The following is a 22,008-nucleotide window of genomic DNA, read 5'->3' as shown; positions in this document are numbered from 1 at the left end:
TAAACCAGTAAACCTGGAAGAAATGGATAAATTCCTGGACACTTGCACTCTCCCAAGACTAAACCAGGAAGAAGTTGAAACCCTGAATAGATAAGTAATAAGGTCTGAAGTTGAGGCAGCAATTAATAGCCTACCAACCAAAAAAAGCCCAGGTCCAGATGGGTTCACAGCTGAATTCTACCAGACACACAAAGAGGAACTGTTACCATTCCTTCTGAAACTCTTCCAAATAATCCAAAAAGAGGGAATCCTTCACAAATCATTTTATGAGACCAACATCATCCTGATACCAAAACCCAGCAGAGATTCAACAAGAAAAGAAAACTGCAGGCCAATATCCATGATGAATGTAGATGCAAAAATCTGCAATAAAATACGGGCAAACTGATTGCAACAGCACATCAAAAAGCTGATCCATCATGATCAAGTAGGCTTCATCCCAGGGATGCAAGGCTGGTTCAACATATACAAGTCTATAAACATAATTCACCACATAAACAGAACCAAAGACTAAAACCACGATTATCTCAATTGATGCAGAGAAGGCCTTTGACAAATTCAACAATGCTTTATGCTAAAACATCTTAATATAACTCGGTATTGATGGAACGTATCTCAAAATAATATAAGCTATTTATGACAAACCCACAGCCAATATCATACTGAATGGGCAAAAACTAGAAGCATTCCCTTTGAAATCCGGCACTAGACAAGGATGCCTTCTCTCACCACTCCTATTCAATATAGTACTGGAAGTTTTAGCTAGAGCAATCAGGCAAGAAATAGAAATAAGAGGTATTCAATTAGGAAAGGAGGAAGTCAAATTGTCTCTATTTGCAGATGACATGATTGTATATTTAGAAGATCCCATTCTCTCAGCCCAAAATCTCCTGAAACTGATAAGCAATTTCAGCAAAGTCTCAGGATACAAAATCAGTGTGCAAAAATAACAAGCATTCCTATACACCAATAACGGACAAACAGCAAATCAAGAACAAACTGTCATTCACAATTGCTACAAAGAGAATAAAATACCTTGAAATACAAAGGACATGAAGGACCTCCTCAAGAAGGACTATAAACCACTGCTCAAGGAAATAAGAGAGGACGCAAACAGATTGAAAAACATTCCATGCTTATGGTTAGGAAGAATCAATATTGTGAAAATGGCCATACTGCCCAAAGTAATTTATAGATTCAATGTTATCCCCATCAAGCTACCTATGACCCTCTTCACAGAACTGGAAAAAACCACCTTAAACTTCATGTGGAACCAAAAGAGAGCCCGCATAGCCAAGCAAAAAGTACAAGACTGGAGGCATCACACTACCTGACTTCAAACTATACTACAAGGCTACAGTAATCAAAACAGCATGGTACTCCTACCAAAACAGAGATTTAGACCAATGGAATAGAATAGAGGCCTCAGAGGCAACGCTGCACATCTACAACCATCTGATCTTTGACAAACCTGACAAAAACAAGCAATGGGGAAATTCCATTTGACCCAGCAATCCCATTACTGGGTATATACAAATAGGATTATACATGGTTCTACTATAAAGACACATGCACACATATGTTCATCAAGGCACTGTTTACAATAGCAAAGACCTGGAACCAACCCAAATGCCCACTGATGATAGACTGGACAAGGAGAATCTGGCACATATACACCATGGAATACTACGCAGCCATAAAAAATGATGAGTTCATTTTGCAGGGACATGGATGAATCTGGAAACCATCATTCTCAGCAAACTGACACAAGAACAGAAAATCAAACACTCCATGTTCTCACTCAGGCGGGTGTTGAACAATGAGAACACACGGACACAGGGAGGGGAGCATCACACACTGGGGTCTGTTGCAGGGAAATAGGGGAGGGACAGAGAGGGGTAGGGAGGTTGGGGAGGGATAACATGGGGAGATATGCCAGATATAGGTGACAGGGGGGGATGGAGGCAGCAAACCACATTGCCATGTATGTACCTATGCAACAATCCTACATGTTCTGCACATGTACCCCAGAACCTAAACTGCAATAAAATATACATATTTTAAAAAAAAGAATTTTCTTTCTCTCTACAAAACTGCCTTAAAAAATCCATTGGACTCTTCTGTGTTTTTCAAATTGTGTTTATCATTGAGCGTGTATTCCTTTTGTAATTAGGAAAAAGAACTTATTTTTAAAAAGTTGGGGAGAGAGAGACAGACACACTGTCTGCTACTGCAAAACAGCCTGAGGATCTGAAGTAAAGATTAATAGCGGAAATGGAGTGAGGTGATAAATCTGAGAAATATTTACAAGGTATTCTTGGTATTCTAGACCAGAAATTTATGAATGGCATTGTGCGAACCACTGCCATGACATGGGCCTTGAGATTTACATTAATATAGTTATTTTTAAACAAAGAACAACGTTTAAAAAAATGTAGCAATTTTACCTGATAAGGTCCTGAACTCGACTGTTAAAAGCATCACCTTGTGAGGGTTTGCTTTTCACTTCCTGTGTTGGTATTTTTGGTGAAGCTGGCTGGTGGTTTCCATCTAGTCGACTGGCAATCAGGCAGCCCAAAACGGCAGCACCAACTTTCAGAAGTCCAGTTGTCAAGCCTTCAAAAACTTGTTTATTTGTATTTCTTCCCAAAATAGTATTATTTTCATCTGGAACATAAACCTAGACCAAAAAAAAGTATAGTTAATATGCTTCCATAAAACCACCAAAAATGGGCAAAGATGGTTTAGAATATTTCTGTAATCATAAGTAATTTTGGCAATCTAAAATGTTCAAGAGTGTTGGCTCTAAAGTCAGACTGCAAGTTCAAATCTGAACTTTCCCCTCACTACCTGGTGTCCCTGGATAAGGTTACTATTTCAAAATTCCAATTTCTCATCTATAAAACAAGGATAATGAGAGTACCTGTATCACAAAATTTTTGTGATTACTAAATAAGCTAATAAATATAAAATGCTTAGAACATACACAGGCACATTGTAAGTATTCAATAAATACTTATTTAATTGAATAAATTATATTAAAAATGTATATTAATTCAGAAAACAATTGATAAAACGACAGCACTATTTCTTATTACAATGAATTAAAAAAAACGAATCTGAATTGCTCTATCAGAATTAAATTTGCATTTCCTACTACTAAATGGCAAAATAGTTGTTTTCATAGTACACAATGTCACATTCAGCTCTCTTTGTGTATAGTTTACAAGAAGCAACATGGTTGTTTAATGCTGGAGCTTGGACCCTGCCTCTGCAGTATATGATCTGAGACAAGTTCCTTACATTCTGTATCTCCCTAGGTTCCAAGACAACTCTGAAGTTCAATGAAGATGATGAATGGGAAAATATTTGGTAAAATATTAAATTCCACAAATGTACTTAACTTAGTGACAACCAGCCTTTGCCTCATTTTCACTGTTTATCTGTACCAGTTCTACCAAAGATACAGGAATAAATGATCACTTGGATCCAAAAGGAGGATCCTTAGAAAAAACAAGCAACGTGTTGGCCAGAACCAGTCACACAGTCCACCCAACCACAAGGGAGCCAGGAAATGACATCCTGTCATGTACTTGGAAAGAGCGAAAGAATCAGAACATCTGGTACACAGGAATATTGACTGCATAGTAATATGGTTTTTTCTATTATGACTATGCAAATATTCACAGCTAATCTACTTAATGATATTTACCCTCTGTCCAAAATTTTTGGTTTCACTGAGATAACCATTTCTCCCAATATGTTGAATTTCCTATTTATGTATCACGACTTCATTGTTTTTCTTTCTAGTCAAAATGAAATTTCTTAAGTTCATATACATCAGGGATTGCTGATTCTTTTTCTTTGCCCAAAATAGACGCTTCCTGAAATCTGCCACCCTCCTTCTCTAATCTAGGCTGCTAGCTCTCTAGGCCTACTACACAGCTCTAGGTTAGTTAGATGCTCTTATTTCTTGGATCTCATGTCTTCCTTTTCTTTCCACATAATTCTCTCATTTTGGTGTAGGATCTATTCTAGAAACTTCCTAAGAGTGCATGGGAAGAAACATTTTGAGGATCTGCATGTTTAAAAATATCTTTATTCTATATTTACATTTTATTGATAGTTTGGTTGGATATAGGATTTTTGGTTAAAATCCATATTCTTTAAGTTTTGAAGGATTGCTCCATTGTTTTATGCTTCGGCATGGCTGTTGAGAAGTCTCTAATTCCTAATATTTTAGTGCATACCCTGCAGATACTTTGAAACTCCAGAAACTTAGGATCTTCTTACGGCTAATTTCCTGTGCCTTGGTATAGATCTTCTTTTACTTATTGTGTGAAAACTCAGTGGTCTTTTTAACTTGAAAGCTTTATGTTTCATTTCTGAGAAAATTTCTTGCATTATTTCTTTGCTAATTCCTTCCCATTCATTTTTGGTTAGATATTTTGTTTTGTTTTGTTGTTTTGGAGACAGAAGCTCACTCTCTTGCCCAGGCTGGACTGCAGTGATGCGATCTCAGCTTCTGCGATCTCAGCTTTCCGCAATCTCTGCCTCCTGGGTTCAAGCGATTCTCCTGCCTTAGCCTCCTGAGCAGCTGAAATTACAGGTGTGTGCCACAACACCTGGCTAATTTTTGTATTTTTAGTAGAGACAGGGTTTCAGCATGCTGGCCAGGCTAGCCTCGAACTCCCGACTTCAGGTGATCTGCCCACCCTGGCCTCCCCAAGTGCTGAGACTGCAGGTGTGAGCCACTATGCCTGGCCTTCTGATGGATTTTGAACTTGGACTGAGCTTCTAATTTTGAAACAAAATGTTTTCTTGCTTTTCACGTTCTTGTGGTTTTTTTTCCTACTTCTTTGGAGACTTCCTTAACTTATTTTCTGGTCCTATTAGTTTTTTGTTTGATCAATTATATTTTAAAATTTCAAGAGCTCTTTTTGGCTCTTTGTATGTTTTGGTAGTATCTTGTTTTTTATTTCATGGATGCAGTATCTTCTCATCTTTGTGAAATTATAATTTTTGAAAGATTTTCTTTTGTTTCTTACATGGTCTCTGTTTCGTTTGAGTTTTTTTTTTTTTTAATGTATTTCAGGTTGGAGGCTTTCCTCAAGTATATCGTTATCTTGGGCTTTTTCTTCATATTTATGATTGATGAATGAATGTATCAGTGTATCACAATCTGGATCTAATCAATCAGAAGCTGAATACAAACTTCTGTGTGAGCGGTTTCAATTTGGGTGATTAGGTTGAGATCACACTTTTCCACTGGGGGATCCCAACTTTCAATATTTATAAGTCTATTCTCCTGGGACAGTTAATTTTACTATATAGAAGGAAACTGTATATTCTCCACAAACCTGAATTGTGTAACATGGTGCCCGTTTTCAGAGGTTAACTGGAGAAGAGGGTTCAGTGTCTCACTCTTGTGAGAAGAGGTTTTCACTAAATTACTGTGTTTTTGTATGGCTGTGCCTGGTGTTCACATGTTCTATGTAACTTTGATTGAAACTAGTGTCTTCTCTGAGGGTTGGGCAGGGGCAGCCACTTGGCTAGACATACAGTAGATGGGCTCTAAGGCATGCAGGGCACCTAAACTGCCTTTTATTTAGACTTTCAACCAATTCTTCTCTTTGCAGTCCCACTTGTACCCTCATTTTCTGAGAGAGCCACTAACTCTAATTCTTGGGCCCTGCTGGGATTCTGTGGCACAAATTTCCTTCTGGCATTTTGCTAGTTTAGGCAACTGTCTTTCAATCATGTGCTTTCCAGATTGAAAAATACATAGATTTGCTTTCCTTTCTTTCCTCTGCTCTTTCAATGTTAATGACTTTCATTTATTTACTAGAATATTAATGGGGTCTCTCGTCAGAGAGAATGTAATTTATGTGTTAAACTGGACACATTCTAAAATTAACTCAATAAATCCTCTAAAATACAACTTTCTTTTTCTTTTACACACTACAGAAAGAATATGAGTAATACATTTCTAGGTAATGTCAGGGTTCTTGATTCATCACCAATTTTCATATTCCTTTTCTTCCAACAACCTTGTACTGTTTTGTATCATGAAGTATTTCAAGTAAAACACTATATATATATTTGTTGTACTTAGAAATCTTTATTTATCTTGAAGCTTTTTTATCCAGTAATTGGATCTTTTAAAAATACAGTTGAGCAACAACAGGAAATTAAAGACTCCCCAGATACTAAAACTGATGGTCATTTATTTTATCGGCTGCTCATCTAACATTTGAGTACCTAACACTTACATAACCAAGGGAGCAGAGTGATGCTTTCATCTAGACCCTAAAGACTCTAATTTTACAAAACTGTAACAAGCTGTGGTTTCTTGGTTTATAGAAAGAGAAGGAATAATATAAAAGAGAAAAATGGTGACCATTTTACAGGCAGGCAGTAGCAAAATGTGATACTAGTTTTGGAAGCAAGACAGATACAACAATGCAAAAGCATTGTGACCTGGGGACAGTTAGACTCAATCATCTTTACTTCCTATGAAATTAGGATTTACTAATTTTATGGTGTTAACTGCTAATTCTTAAAATCAGTGTTAACTGTTAATTTTCAAAATAACACCCTTAACAGGTCAAGAAAAGGTTAAAACAGGAGCCACACTTATGGGGGTTGTGGGGCAGAATGAAAACTAATGTTTACTAGAGTTTTCTACCATGCCAGGTTCTTAATCATTTTCCTTATCTAATTTAATTTTTACAGACTAGGAATCAAAGTTCAGAGACACCAAGCAACGTGTCCGAGTTGTTAATGGAAGAGTTGGGACTTGAACCCAATCTGCTAAGATTCTTTCCCTTACTCTACAGTGACTCCCTCCCATTGGGCGTCTCTTACTGAGGGTTGTGGAGAAGCTGTGTCTCTGGTGGAGGATGTGAAAATGGGTCACCACTAAAATATGGCCTTACTGATGTCTCTTCCATTAAAAAACTAGGGGTTCCAAAGGAGCTTCACTCTTGGCCAAAAGATTAAGAATATATTTTAGGGCTGTTGGGATAATTCTGGGTGAAATATATTAATCTCATTATTCAGAAACTGTAAATGTGGTTTGGAGACCAAATGTTACCTCCTCATCTGACCCAAGAAAATTAGCTCAATGTAAAGAAAATCAGAAAAATATTTTTGCATTATTCTTATATTCTCTGCCTATTGCTGACTGACAACTTTTGATTTTCTGTCTCACTAGGGGCTATGCGCTTGATTTTATAAACACCATTTTGTCAGTTGCTCATAAAGTAAACACAAATGAAAAAACTTCTGTAACAATCTAGCAGTTACACAAAGAATCCTTGTGGCCCCACAGGAGGCAAATCTCCCTTTGTCAGGCTTGCTAGGCCAAATCCTAGGGTCTCAGGCCCAGGTCTAAAGGCCTTTACTCTGTGGAACAGTCCTGCTTTCTTACCATGATCTCCTATTTTCCAAATTCTCAATGAGCCTCATATCCAGTTCAAGCACCTCACCAAATTTTTTCATAGAAAATTTCATTTTTTCATTTAGATTGGCTCTTTCATTGTTAAAAATAGTGTTTTTTGCTTGCAACCTTTGGTAACATAGTTTGGTCTGTCTCAGAGGACATTTTATTCAACTGGTCCCAGAAATTCTCCTTGTCCCTTTGTATACACTTTTCTTTTGCTGGGTTTATTTTACAGAAATGTTTTAATAGAAAACCAATGCTTCATCTAGAAAAGAATTTCAAAATTTCCAGAATTACGGTAAGAAGGTCTTATCTTCAGTGAGACAAAATGAATTTTTTTTTTTTTTAAAGACAGAGTCTTGCTCTGTCGTCCAGGCTGGAGTGCAGTGGTGCAATCTCGGCTCACTATATTCTCTGCCTTCCCAGTTCAAGCAGTTCTCATGCCTCAGCCTCCCAAGAAGCTGGGATTACAGGTGTGTGCCAGCAGGCCTGGCTAGTTTTTGTATTTTAGTAGAAATGGGATTTCATTATGTTTGCCAGGCTGGTCTCAAACTCCTGGCCTCAAGCAATCCATTCACTTCAGCCTCCCAAACACCTTTTAGTCTTAAAAATGAGATTTGACAAAAAGAAACTTTAAGGAGAAGGTATCTATACTGTAAATGATATTTTATTCAAAGCAGTATACTGCACTGCTGTCTTTCATCTAGTTGGGTATCACTGTTACTTGCCAGAGGTAAAATAGCTCACTTGTGAGCAGCTTGCTCTTTTGGCACACCTTTAATACATGAAATACACACTTATGTGAGTTCTGATATCTGCTTATAGAGCAATACCTGAGTTTGAACTTACCCAGCACAGCTGCTGAGCCAATGGCCTGTCCTTTGGGCAAGGTGTGCAAGCAGTCTCCTCCCTTCCCCCACTCTCCTCTATTACACACTTGATTTACCTGAGTTGGGAACACATTCCATCCTGGGGTGGGTGGTCTGTGGAGGGCAGGGGAAGGTTACCTTCCCAGCATGCAGCAGTGCTTGTAACTACCACCTGCTGGTATGTATCAAGCCTGGCCTGGGAAAAGAGAGCTATGTAGCTTTTGGTCCTTCTTCTGAACCTGTCACCCCTCAGGCAGAAATCTAAAACCAAGCTTTCTATTCATATGGATGAAAGAGATTTCCTTTAGAACATTTCTTTAGAATACACTAGAGTGGTCATTATCTTACTCTTATAATAGCAGTTTATTATACAGTGATTTCATGTACATAATCTTATTACAAAATTTCCCCTTCCCCTCAAAAGATATTTGACCTTTTAAAAATTTATTGATATTTCATACAGTTTAAGATAGCGAAAAATATCTTAGAATGAAATCTTTTCATTTTATCTTTGGGGAAACTAAAATCCAGAGGAGAAAGAGACTTCCTTGAGGATACAGAAATCATCATGGCTGGAATAAATACTGGTCCTGATTCTCTAAACTTACTCCAAAATGAAACTCAATGTTTATAGGACCAATCCCTGAATCAAAATGTTTTCAGCAAAGTTAAATTAAAAGTCATTATCACTTTTAAAAGCCAAGCATGCATTCTTTTTCCCATTGCCAAAGTGGTTTCAAATACTTTCAACATTCTTGTTTGCAATATAGAAAGATGCTTTCATTAGTAATATAAACTATTGTTCTGTAATGTGATTCCATGAAAGAGAAAATTAAGTTAGTAATTACTGGCAATTCTGTACAACTAATTTTTAGTGTTCTGAAGATAGGTTTACATATTTTCATGCTGTGCAGTGTATACAGAATGGTCAGAATATGAATTAGGTTCACTGAGAACCAATAAGAGATTGTTTAGAAAACTGTCACAACAGTGTCAGTATAGAAAAAAAGAAGGCAAAAAATGTGGAAGGGCTCCAGCAGCAGACAGAACGTCTTACACTGCTGGCCTCATTTCTTACACCAAACAGTCATTAAGCATGCAGCAGTGTTTTTGCTGCTGATATTTATAAAACATGCATGCCCATGTTATCTTATTCAGAAAATAGAACTGATGAAAGAAAGGTATTTACCTCAATGGTTTACTTGGTTTGAAAATATAAAAGGAAATTACACAGGGATGGCCGGTAGTTTTTCAATATTATCTTTAAAAATTATTCCCTTTCTTTTTATGTCACAAATAATGTTATGACAATATTAAAGAAGACATTGCAATTAATCCTAAATATCGTTACCCTTTCTAATATGTTTATGCCTTTGAGCCTATAGTTTATGCAGCCAATATCCTAACAAAATAAAATGTCAGCAAACTTTACAGAGTGTGTGCCTTAGTGGTCAGGATGCTTGCAAAACTCTTTGGTACACATGTTGAATCATATACTTCCTCTGCTCCGCGCATCCCCTGGGATCTCACTTCCTGCTAACTAAACGCTCCAAACCTCATGATGCCCAAGGAAGTGCTTCTGATCTATCTTCTACCTCCATTACCTCTCCAAATTAATATACTAAGTCAGTCTGTCTCCTGCTCTCATTCTGATATTTCCTCTGCTGGAATACCCTTCCCCAGGTAACCTCATGATTAATTTCTCCACTTCCTCTAGGTGTCTACTCAAATGTCATCTTATCCACAGCTGTGCCAGAGTATCTTATTTAAAGTAACATTTCTCTCCCTAAATCTACCTTCCCTTTCTTGCTTACTCAACTTTATTTTTCTTCCAGTGCAATAGTTACCTCCTGACATATTGTACATTATTTCCTCTCTCTCTCTCAATCAGAATATAAGCTCCACGAGGGCAAGACTTTGTCTTGATCACTGCTACAATCCCAGTGCCCAGAACAACATCAGATATGTAGGAGGTGTTCAATAAATATTTATTAAATGCATGAGTAGACACTGATTTTCACCAAAAAAATTCACCAAATCAATAATTGTGACATTTAGAAGGCCCAGGTCAAAGATAAAACCAGCATTAAAAATACAAATATATAGTATTTAGTCATCTGGGCAAAGTTGTAAAGTGAATAAAGGACAAAAGGAATTTTACATGCAGCTCCCTTCTCTATGCAATATCCTATGTGTTCACCTCTTACTCTTCTTTCAGTTACTGTAGTCTATGAAATGCATCTTTTCTTTTCCCCACCCCCCAAAATAAGTGTGTGCCTCACTGTAATTCCCAAACACCTTGTACAAGCTGTGCTTTAGTGCAGCACTCACTGTACTACATTTTAAACGTCTCTTACTGGTTTTTCCTACTAGACCGTGAGCTGCAATTTGTCTCTGTGGTTCCAGTGCCTAAATATTTGTCCAAGGAAAGAATGAGTAGGTTTTAGAGGCATTTACAAAGCAGCTTTGGTGTGTCGGAAGCACTGTCCTGGGAGACCTGAGTCTCTCTCATTCTAGCTCAGTCACTACTACCCACATGACTTGTGTGTACCTAGTTACTTATGTATTAGGTAAGGACATTCATCCTTACCTAATATTTATTGACAGTTCACTGTAAGATGGCAAGTTAGGTCCCTTTATATACGTTTATCTCATTAAATGTTTATAGCTACTCTCTAGGGTATCTATTATTATGCCTATTATGCAAATGAGAAAACAGAGGCTCAGAAAGGCTAAGCAACTTATACAAGATCTTGAAGTCAGCAAATAATGGAGTAGCTTCTCAAATACAACACATCTGATTCCATGTTAGGTGATATACCCTAACGCCATTGTATCTTTTCTGGTGTAAGGATGGACTCGTTAATCTCTGAGACCTCTTTTAAGCTCAGATTCTATGATTCTGCAGGTCTTTATTTATGATCATGAAGTTATTCAAGTAATCTCATCTATCTAAAATATAGGCAAAAGCCAGGAAATAATTTTAAAAAACAATGTAAAAGGTGATGGGGGCATGTGTATTGATGCAAATGAGAAGACAGGTGAACAGTGCAAGTTGGGGTAAAAATAACACCACCACTGAGGGAACTGCCATGTAATCATAATGCTAGATGGAGGACCTTGAGGAACTGAGAAAATCAGTGACTCTCAGACTTGGAAAGCCCCAAGGTGATTATCTAGTTCATCCTCCCAAACAGTGCAGGGTTTCCTTCATAGAGGAGGTCTTCAAAAGTGTTGTAGATAAAGTGTATTTGGAAAAAAACTATGCATGGATTTCAACTTGTTTTTGCACCAAAATAAACTCATACTAACTTGTTATAACATGTCTGAAGAGACTCTACTTTGAGGCACAAAGAAGGACAAGATATCAATTTGAAAAGATCCCCTATAAAAGCAACATGAATTCTGCTAACATTGAAGCAAGAACAAACATCAAATTTTTGGTGAAGCTTGGGTGGAAGAATTGTGAAACCACTGTTGTTTTACAAAAAGTTTATGGGGACAATGGCCCAAGGAAATCAGTGGTTTACAAATGGATAACTTGTTTTAAGAAGGGACAACATGATGTTGAAGATGAAACCTGCAGCAACAGACCATCCACATCAATTTACAAGGAAAGAATTCATTCTGTTTGTGTCCTAATTGAAGATGACTAATAATTAACAGCAGAACCAGTAACTACCACCACACACTTCTCAATTGGTAGCTTACACAATTCTGACTGAAAAATTAAAGATGTGCAAACTTTCCACCTGATGAGTGCCAAAACCATTGTGTCCAGATCAGCTGCAGACAAGAGCACAGCTTTCAATGGAAATTTTATACAAGGGGGATTAAGATCCTGAAGCATTTCTTGGAAGAACTACAACAGGAGATGAAACTCGGCTTTACCAGTATGATTCTGAAGACAAAGCACCATCACAGCAATGGCAACCAAGAGGTAGAAGTGGCAAACGTGGATAAGTCAAGAGCAAATACCATGGCAACATGTTGGGATGCTCAAGGCATTTTGCTTTTTGATTTTGTGGAGGCTGAAAGAATGATAACGTCTGCCCATTACGTGTGTGTTTTGAGAAAGTTAGCTGGAGCATGAACAGAACAACACCTGGTCTTTTGAGTAGAAGCCTGAAGGGTCCAAGCTTCACCGAAGGGTCCTTTTCCACCACAGCAATACTCCTGCTTATTCTCTTCATCAAATGTAGGCAATTTTTCAAGAATTTGGATGGGAAAACATGTGGCATCCACCTTTCAGTCCTGATTTGTCTCCTTCTGACTTCTTTTTATTTCCCAATCTTAAAAAATCTGTAAAGGGCAACTATTTTTCTTCAGTTAATTATATAAAAAAGATTACACTGCCATGGGTAAATTTCCAGGACCCTTTCTTAGCCACTTAAGTGGCTGGTAGTACCACTTACAAAAGTGTCTTGAACTTGATGAAACTTAAGTAAAAAAAAATGAAGTTGATTTTTTAAATGTTCATTATGTAATTCAGTTTTTCTACAGATTTTCCCTCTCCCCTCCCTGCTATAAACTAATCTTTCCCATCTTTAAATAAAATTTTGTTATTTTGGAAGCGTTTCTGTTTAATTACTGATGTGTTACGGCTCAAGTCCAACAGTTTACATTTTGTTTATTCTGTCTGTTTTCTGCTCAGTTTCTTGAACCCACACATTTACATCTTTTGCCAAATTTGGGACCATTTTAGCTATTTTTTTAAATACTTTTTCATCGCTGTCCTTTTTCTCTTTTACCTCCATGAGTCTGATGACATGAATGTTAGATCTCTTGTTACAGCTCCATCAGTCCTTAGGTCCTGGTCATTTAAAACATTTTGGTCTATTTTCTCTGTTGTTCTTTAGATTGGGTAATTTGATTGTTCCAACTCTAATTCATTGATTCTTTCATCCTTTATCTCCATTCAGTCATTGGAGCACATTCACTGACTTTTGGAATTTTGGATTATTATAGTTTTCAATTATAGCTTTTCACTTCGTTATTCTTTATATCTTCTATTTTATTTCAATAGCTCTAGGGGTAGAAGTGGTTTTTGGTCACATGGATGAACTGTATAGTGGTGAAGTCTGGGATTTTAGTACACCTGTCACCTGAGTTGGGTACACTGTACCCAAGAGGTAGTTTTTCATCCTTTACCCTATTCTCACCCTTCCTCCTTCTGAGTCTCCAATGTTCATTATACCACTCTGTATGCCTTTGCATACCATAGCTTAGTTTCCACTTCTAAGTGAGAACATATATCTTCTATTTCTTTAGACTATTTTTTCATTTGCTTTAAGCATATTTGTAATTGCAGTTGAAGCATTTTTGTGGTTGCTGCTTGAAAATCCTTATAAGAATTACAACATCTGTTGACTGTCTTTTCTCATTCAGGTTGAGATTTTCCTGGTTCTATGATGAGTGATTTTTAAATTATATTGTGGCAATTTTGTGTGTGATAAGACTCTATCTTATTTAAATCTTGTTTTAGAAAACTTCCTCTGGCAGTGTTCTGGTGTGGGGGCAGGGAGTATCACCTCATTACTCTCAGGTGGGGGTGAAGGCTACCTCATTATCATGTAGGGGCAGGAATTCAGGCTCCTGACTTAGCCACCCGGAGATGGCATGTTACTGTTCCTCACATGGCTTCCACAGGAAGGGATAGGGCTTATTACCACAGGAAGGTGGTGAGTCCTGGCATCTCACTTGGCCCCTTTTGGCACCATCCTGGTTAGTGGGGAAGGAGCAGCTCACTATCTCTGAGTAGGGGTAAAAATTCAGGCTTCCAATACAGTCTCCATGGACCCTGGGTGGAGGCACATCATTACTGTTGGATGAGGAGTAAGATCTCAATTTCCCACTCAGCCTTCTCTAACACCACCAAGTGATGGGGAGACGGAGTGTTGCATGAGTGCTTAATCCTTTCTTATGGCCTCTGATTCTTCCAGAGAATAATACCCATTCTTACTGCACAGGGAATTTTCTTGTAGAAAAAGTAGTGGTGGAAAGCACAGTAGTGATAACAGCAATAGCAGCTAATATTTAGTGGGCACTTAATGTGAGGTGCCACGCTAACAGCTCATCTGGATCATCTCACTTAACCTACACCACGCTCCCATAGATCAGAAGTATTGGTATTTCTATTTCATACAAGAAAACTAGGGTTCAGAGAGGTTAAATTACATAAGGGTCAGGATTTCAGTCCAGGCTGTCTCACTTCTGAGCCTGAGTCTTTACTGTAGCATACTATACTGAAAATTAATCAAGGTGACATGTGAAAGTGCTCAAAAATTATAAAGCACTAAACAAGTGTGAGGGAAGTTTTATTACCATTTCCAGGACACTTCAACAAGCGATCATGATTAGATAAATGAAAATCCAGGCTGCATCCGGTACTAATGAATCATTTAAACATTGTTTCTCATTGCAATAGCTACCTGAAGGACATGTTTCATAATCAGCAAAAGCTGCAAAAGAACCTTGGAAAGTTCTAGAGGTAGAACTTCAGTGAAATACAAGTATCTATTATTTTCTCCCAGGTTGTTTTTGCACATATAGGTAACTGAAATTTCCATTAATCTCATCAGGCAAGTTCAGAAGAAACTCATGAAGACAGATGTGTTATGGATAATCACTAAGCTATGCTGTCCACTCTACAGAATGGAGATTAACATTCTAGAGAACCCCCTACAGTTTGAAGAAGCAGTTATGTGAATATGATGAAGCAGACAAACTCATATGAAAAAGAAATGTATGTCATTCATAATCTCATAATATTGTGAAATATATACAGACAGCTCTCAACTTGCCACGGTTCAACTTATGATTTTTTGATTTTATGATGGTGCAAGAGATATGCGATCAATAGAAATCATACTTTGAGTACTTATGCAACCATTCCCTGTTTCACTGTCAGTGTATGAGTCAATACATTACATGAGACATTCAACACTTCATTGTACAACAGGCTCTGTGTTAGATAATTCTGCCCAACTATAAGCTAATGTTAGTGTTTTGGGCACTTTTAAGGTAGACTAGGCTAAGCTATGATGTTTGTTAGGTCTGATGTAGTAAAGGCTGAAGGTTAAGCTGATCACCAATGGCTAATGATGTAATTGATCATGCCTATGTAATGAAGTCTCCATAAAAACCCAACTGGGGCTGGGTGTGGTGGCTAACACTTGTAATCCCAGCACTTTGGGAGGCTGAGGTGGGTGGATCACCTGAGGCCAGGGGTTCGAGACCAGCCTGGCCAACATGGTGAAACCCTGTCTCTACTAAAAATGCAAAAAATTAGCTGAGTGTGGTGGCAAGTGCCTGTAATCCCAGTTACTCGGGACGCTGAGGCAGGAGAACTGCTTGAACCCAGGAGGCAGAGGTTGCAGTAAGCTGAGATCATGCCACACTGCACTCCAGCCTGGGCAACAAGAGTGAAACCCCATCTCAGAAAAAAAACCAACCAACCAAACAGAAAACCCAAAAACCACTAGGATAGGGTTTGAAAAGCTTCAGGAGAATGAAACACATGGAAGTTTTTGGAGGGTGATGCACCTGGAGAGAGTATGGAAGTTCCATGCCTCTTTGCTTCATCCCTCATCCTACGGATCTCTTCATCCGCATCCTTTGTAATATCCTTTGTAATTAACTGGTAAATCTAAGTGTCTCCTTGAGTTCTGTAAGCCACTCTAGTAAATTCACTGAACTCAAGGAAAGGGTCATGGGAATTCTGATTTATAGTCAGTTGGTCAGAAGCACAGGTAAAACCACCTGAGACTTGTGATCGGCATCTGAAGTGGGGGACAGTCTTGTCCTGTGGGCAAGATGCTACCTTCAAGTAGTCAGAATTGGATTGAATTAGAAGCTCCCAGCTCCTGTCTGCTGCTGAAGGACTACTTGGCCGGGTGTGTGGGGGAGAAAACTCCTAAACATCTGAGGCCACAGACTCATTTCGTGTTGTAAAAGTATAGGTGAAACTGAGTTTGTTATTCCTGCATTCTCAGACACCTATCTCTGAGATGATAATATAATTCTCTGAATGAAAAAACACATTAGTTTACAACAATTTCTTTCATTCATTGAACATGTTTTGAATACTGTGTCCTCGACTCTGTGATAAACTCAACAGGCTAAGATGAAAGACAGTCTTGCCTTCCAGAGTTCAGAGGCAAGTAAAGCGTAATTAATTCCAGCTGATAAACTCACGGTTTTATGAGGACAGGTGCAAGGTGCAGTGCCTGGGGGAGGTAACCTCTGAGCTGAGTCTCACAGCAAGAGGAAAAACTTAGCCTGCTGGGATGGTGGTGATGTGGGGTAGTGAAGAGGACACAAGAGGAAACAGCATGAAAGAAGACTTAAGAGAAAGTGTGTGTTGGGAAAGCTGCAGGTTGCTGAGATAGCTGGACTAGTGGCGTATGAGACAGTCAGATCACACAGAGCCTGCTGTGCTAAGGGGTTTCGCTCTCAATTCTGAACATGAGGGGTAAGACAGTGAAGGATTCTAAGCTAGAAGTGACATGAATAGTTTTCATTTTTTGAAAAATGATTCGTCACAATATGTAGGCCGCTATGGGAAGGGTTACAACTAACAGCAGGGAAGGAGGCTGTTACATTGCTTACAAATGAAAGACGATGGGAAACGGAGAACAATCAAATTAATTGCATACTTAGGGAATGGGGGGAAAGAGGAGTGAAGGGAGGGATGGTTTTAATCTTCCTAGGTTTCTGGCTTATTCAGTAGAGCTGTTTACCAGAATAGGTAACACAGGAGGGGAAGACAATTTTGAGGGAAGTATACGCCCAGTTTTTGGCATGGTAAGTTTCAGGTACTGGTATGAAGATGCTGACTTGGGACCATCCGTGTATGGGCAACAGTTGAAACAAAAAAAGAAACTGTTTATTAAGATTATACAGTTTGGTAGGAGAAGGGGAGGAAGAAAACTAAAAAGGTATTCTGAGAAATATCAACATTTGCAAAATGACCCAGTGGGAGGAAAGTCCAGAGGGAGATTTTCTACAAACCAAAGGAGGGGAGACTTTCAACCTGGAATCCACTGGTGATCTTGGTGAAAGAACTCTCAGTTCTTTCACACCAAGTGGGTGGATAGTGAATCTGTAGTGTGGAAGTGAAAAGAATGGATGCAGACAGCTCTTTCAGATGTTTGGTTGTGACAGGAAGGGGTGATAAGTTAGAACAGAAGCCAGTGAGTTGTCATATCTCTTCTACGGGACAGCACCTAGTGACAGTAATACAACAAATCTTGATAATGCTGACACTTGACAAATGATGGCATAATTTTTGCAAAGTTTGTACAGAAACACACACAGGAATGAAAAATACAAAAGTGATAGTCTTGGGAGGGATAATGTGATCCAACATAGAATCCAGATAGTACCAAGTTACTCATAGGCAGCAATAAGTGGTCTTCAAAATATCATTTATTTTTCTATAAAGACCTATCAAATACCTACTAAACCATGCATGAAATACTCTTAGAAAAAGTTTTGGTCTTACTCTTCCACAATATTCATTTGGGGGAACCTATCTCCATAACGGACATTTCTCATTTCATTCAGTAAATCTCAAAGGAGGAAAGAGCACATGTTACTGAAAAAATGTATTCTACAGATTTGATCTGTATTCCACACCTTAGATGAGAGTCTTTGCCCTAGAAAGTCTCTCTGGGGAAGCAATTCAGTTTAATTCAGTAAATGCTGGCTTAAAGTACGGAAGCATAAATGCTGAACTTTAGCATGGTTTCCCCACTAACTTTGTATGTGGCCTTGTAGGAATAATTTAATCTCTTCATGACTATTTTCTCAACTATAACTTGAAATAATTGTATGAGAGAATCTTTAAGGCTTACAGCTCTTGATATGCTATGATTCTATGACAAGTGAGTCCAGGGTTGCTTATTAGCCCTTATTTTCCTTTATTTGGTGATTTTCTTTTCTTTTCTTTCTTTTTTTTTTTTTTGAGACGGAGTTTCACTCTTGTTACCCAGGCTGGAGTGCAATGGCGCGATCTCAGCTCACCGCAACCTCTGCCTCCTGGGTTCAGGCAATTCTCCTGCCTCAGCCTCCTGAGTAGCTGGGATTACAGGCACGTGCCACCATGCCCAGCTAATTTTTTGTATTTTTAGTAGAGACGGCGTTTCACCATGTTGACCAGGATGGTCCTGAGCTCTTGACTTCGTGATCCACCCGACTCGGCCTCCCAAAGTGCTGGGATTACAGGCTTGAGCCACTGCGCCCGGCCTATTTGGTGATTTTCAAGGGTATGTGTAAAAGTTTTCCTCCACACCTCCTGCCCCAGCACTTACCGACCTGTTTTCCTCAAATCTCCCTCTGCCTAAATCCTACTTAGGTTTGGCTACCAATACCACTTCCTCAATGAAACGTTCTCCAACTTTCCTTTTAAAGGAATCTCTTCCTCTTCTGACCTCTTACAACACCTGACCTTTACTTTGCTTATGACACTCTGTTTTTAACATCCCTGTCTTACCTATTCCACTAGACCAGAAGTTGGCGATTTTTGTTTCTGTCAAGGGCCAGACAGTAAATATTTTATGCTTTTCAGATTACATAGCCTCCATCATTACTCAGTTCTCCTACTGTAAGAAGAAAGCAGTCACATGTAAACAAATGCTCTATTTTCATACAGCTTTATTTACAAACAGGTGGTGGTTTGGCCTGCGGATCTGAATTTGATAACCCCTGTGCTACACCGTACATTTCTTGAGAGCAAGCTCTATACTGCATTGTCTCTGTATTCCTTGTGATATCTACTATAGCATATTCTTGTCTGAAAAGGGCACTCAAAATGGCCTTTTCAGAATAAACTGAATAAATTATGTTCACTTAAAATATAAGGAAAGCAAATCAATAACTTTGTTCTTGATGCTATACATATCAAGACACTGAATTAAGAAGGTAGCAATGTAGTTTGAAAGAACAGATACAAAATTCTATGAAGATGGTGTATTCCTTAAACTCTCTGGCTTATATATTCCCCTCAATAATTCAATTATTATCTTTACATTGCTGCCTTTTGGGAAAATTATTTTTTCCCTTCTAAATCTAGTACAATGAAGTATAAGATGAAGTATATCCTTAAGACTCACTAACTGATAACATTTTGCCACATTTGTGAAAAAACATATATATATACTTTTTGAGACTGAGTCTTGCTCTGCTGCTCAGGATGGAGTGTGGTAGTGCAATCTCAGCTCACCGCAACCTCTGCTTCCCTGGTTCAAGTGATTCTTGTGCCTCAGGCTCCTGAGTAGCTGGAATTGCAGATGCGTGCCCCATGCTTGGCTAATTTTTTGTATTTTTAATAGAGACAGCGTTTTGCTACATTGCCCAGGCTGGTCTCCAACTCCTGGGCTCAGCGATCCACCCACCTTGGTCTCCCAAACTGTTGGGATTACAGGTGTGAGTCACTGCGCCCGGTCTGTAAAAACATATTTAAAAAATTTGGAAAAAAATTTGGCTGGGCATGGTGGCTCATGCCTGCAATCCCAGCAATTTGGGAGGCCGAGGCAGGTGGATCACCTGAGGTCAGGAGTTCAAGACCAGCCTGGCCAACACGGTGAAACCCTGTCTCTACTAAAATTACAAAAATTAGCCGGGCATGGTGGCACATGCCTGTAATCCCAGCTACTTGGGAGGCTGAGGTAGGAGAATCACTTGAACCCAGGAGGCGGAGACTGCAGTGAGCTGAGATTGTGCCATTGCACTCTAACCTAGAAGACAGAGTAAGACTCTGTCTCAACAAAATTTGTTTTTAATTGTAAAATGCACCCATTTGAAGTGTACACTTCAATTACTTTTGACAAATGTATACATCCATGTAAGAACCATCATAATCAAGATACAGAACACTTCTATTATCTCCAAAAGTTTCCCTGTGCCCCTTTGAAGTCAATGTTCCCTTTCACCCCTGTGGCAATAGTCAGTGACCTGCTTTGCATCATTATAAATTACTTTGGATTTTCTAGAATCTCAAATAACTGCAATCATACAGTTAGGTAGATTTTTGAATCCGGCTTTCTGCACTATGAGTAAGGCTTCCATGAATTCTGAATAATTCATCCATGTTGTATCAATAGTTCATTCCTTTTTATTGCTAAATAGTCTACTGTGAATATACCACGTTTCAATTCACCTGTTCGTGGACATGCGTGTTATTTAGGGATTATCCTTATGAATAGGGATGTTAAGATCATCCCTGTACTAGTCTTTTTGTGGAGAAATGTTTTCATTTTTCTTGGAGAAATAGCTAGGGGTGGGATTACTGGGATGGAGGGTAAGTGTGTGTTTATAAGAAACTGCCAAACTGAAAGCACACTTTATAAAACACAGGAGTTTGTTAAACTATATTGTCAAGGTTTAAGAGAAAGCAAGTTATCTTTCAATAAATACAACTACATACTGAAGTGTGGTCTATGTTAAGACTTTTGCCACAGTCAGAGGCATTAATGAGACCTAATATTGCTGCTGTTTCCTCTCTAAACAGACTGCTTTAACAGGTAAGAATGAACTCAACAAGAGCAGAGGCCAACCATAAAGAATGCTTTTAGTCCATTTCCCACATCTCATAAAACCCCAAGAGGAGTGGGAAAGGGCACAGAAACAGGAACTGAGCTGTGTGTATGACCTTAGAGTGTTTGATATTACTATTTTCTCTCATTTACTGGAAAAGACAGAAGACTTACCGCTTCATGCCTTGCTGTATCTAAATACAAACATGACAACAATGGGATGTAAGCTTAAAGAAGGCAGGCAGAAACTGCATTATTATAGGGTATTGGGAAAGGTCTAAACAGGGTTTCTCCGTATTTGCCATTCTGATTTTTACACATATGTGTACACCTGATCCACTCCTATTCTCTTTCCTCTCCATTTTACCTCGTTCCTTAATCTTCCTCTTCTCTCTGTCTCATTCTTCGTCTAGGTCCTACTCTTGTCTTCCTTTTCCTCTCACACTTCCATTTTCTCTCATCTCTCTGCTTTCTGAGTATATGTACACATGTATATTGTATGACTTGTTAGATTTCTTAGTTTCAAGATTCTGTTCTCGGTCGTTCTAAACAGCAGTTACCAAGTCCTGTATTTCCAGGCTTGTTAGACATAAAGAACAGAACTATTCCCTTGCATTGCTGATCCTGGCCTCTGCGCCTTTCAGTTGTAGTAGACTTTTCCCTGCAGCTATACTGTGAACATTCTATACAAGATACCTGGGATAGTACGGGTTTCCCAACTGCATACTGGAATTGCCCATTTTCCTAAATCTCCATATTAAATGACATCAGTGTTGTGGTCAAATTGCCACAAAGTATACACTGAATAGCTGTCATTCCCTTTGAGGAATTTTCATAGTGTGAGTTGGGTGTTTTAAAAATTCTTCCACAAGGATTTTAAATGTGTTTCAGTGATATAGCTATAAACAGTCTACTATGAAAGCTTCATTTTCCTCTCATAAGAACAATCATTTTCCCAATAGGGAAACCTTTTTAAGTTGAATGCTGTATTTCAGCTGCAATAAATAAGCCCTGGTTTTAAGTTATTCCGTGTTTCAGCTATTGAGGTCAATGCATGTAGTTGATGGAAACCAAAAAACTCTTATCAACTCATTCCAGGTTTCCAGAACTTTAATTTGTGTACTTTGTTAAAATACCTATGTGTTTTTGTGTGCATATA

General features: G+C 38.5%; 1 protein-coding gene across 50 annotated transcripts in view; it reads right to left on the bottom strand.

Moving 5' to 3' along the window:
* SCAPER (S-phase cyclin A associated protein in the ER) overlaps positions 1-22,008 on the bottom strand; it is a 550,606-nt gene that overhangs the window by 92,004 nt on the left and 436,594 nt on the right. For all 50 annotated transcript variants that reach the window (XM_078333930.1, XM_078333946.1, XM_078333966.1 and 47 more), the window contains one exon: positions 2,448-2,680. In XM_078333930.1, the coding sequence (XP_078190056.1) occupies positions 2,448-2,680 (233 nt within the window). The remainder of the gene's footprint in view (positions 1-2,447; positions 2,681-22,008) is intronic.

The sequence above is a fragment of the Callithrix jacchus genome, chromosome 8 (genome assembly GCF_049354715.1).
Source record: "Callithrix jacchus isolate 240 chromosome 8, calJac240_pri, whole genome shotgun sequence".
Classification (NCBI taxonomy): domain Eukaryota; kingdom Metazoa; phylum Chordata; class Mammalia; order Primates; family Cebidae; genus Callithrix; species Callithrix jacchus.
The sequence above is the reverse complement of the archived record's forward strand: the minus strand, read 5'-3'. Positions and strand labels throughout refer to the sequence as shown.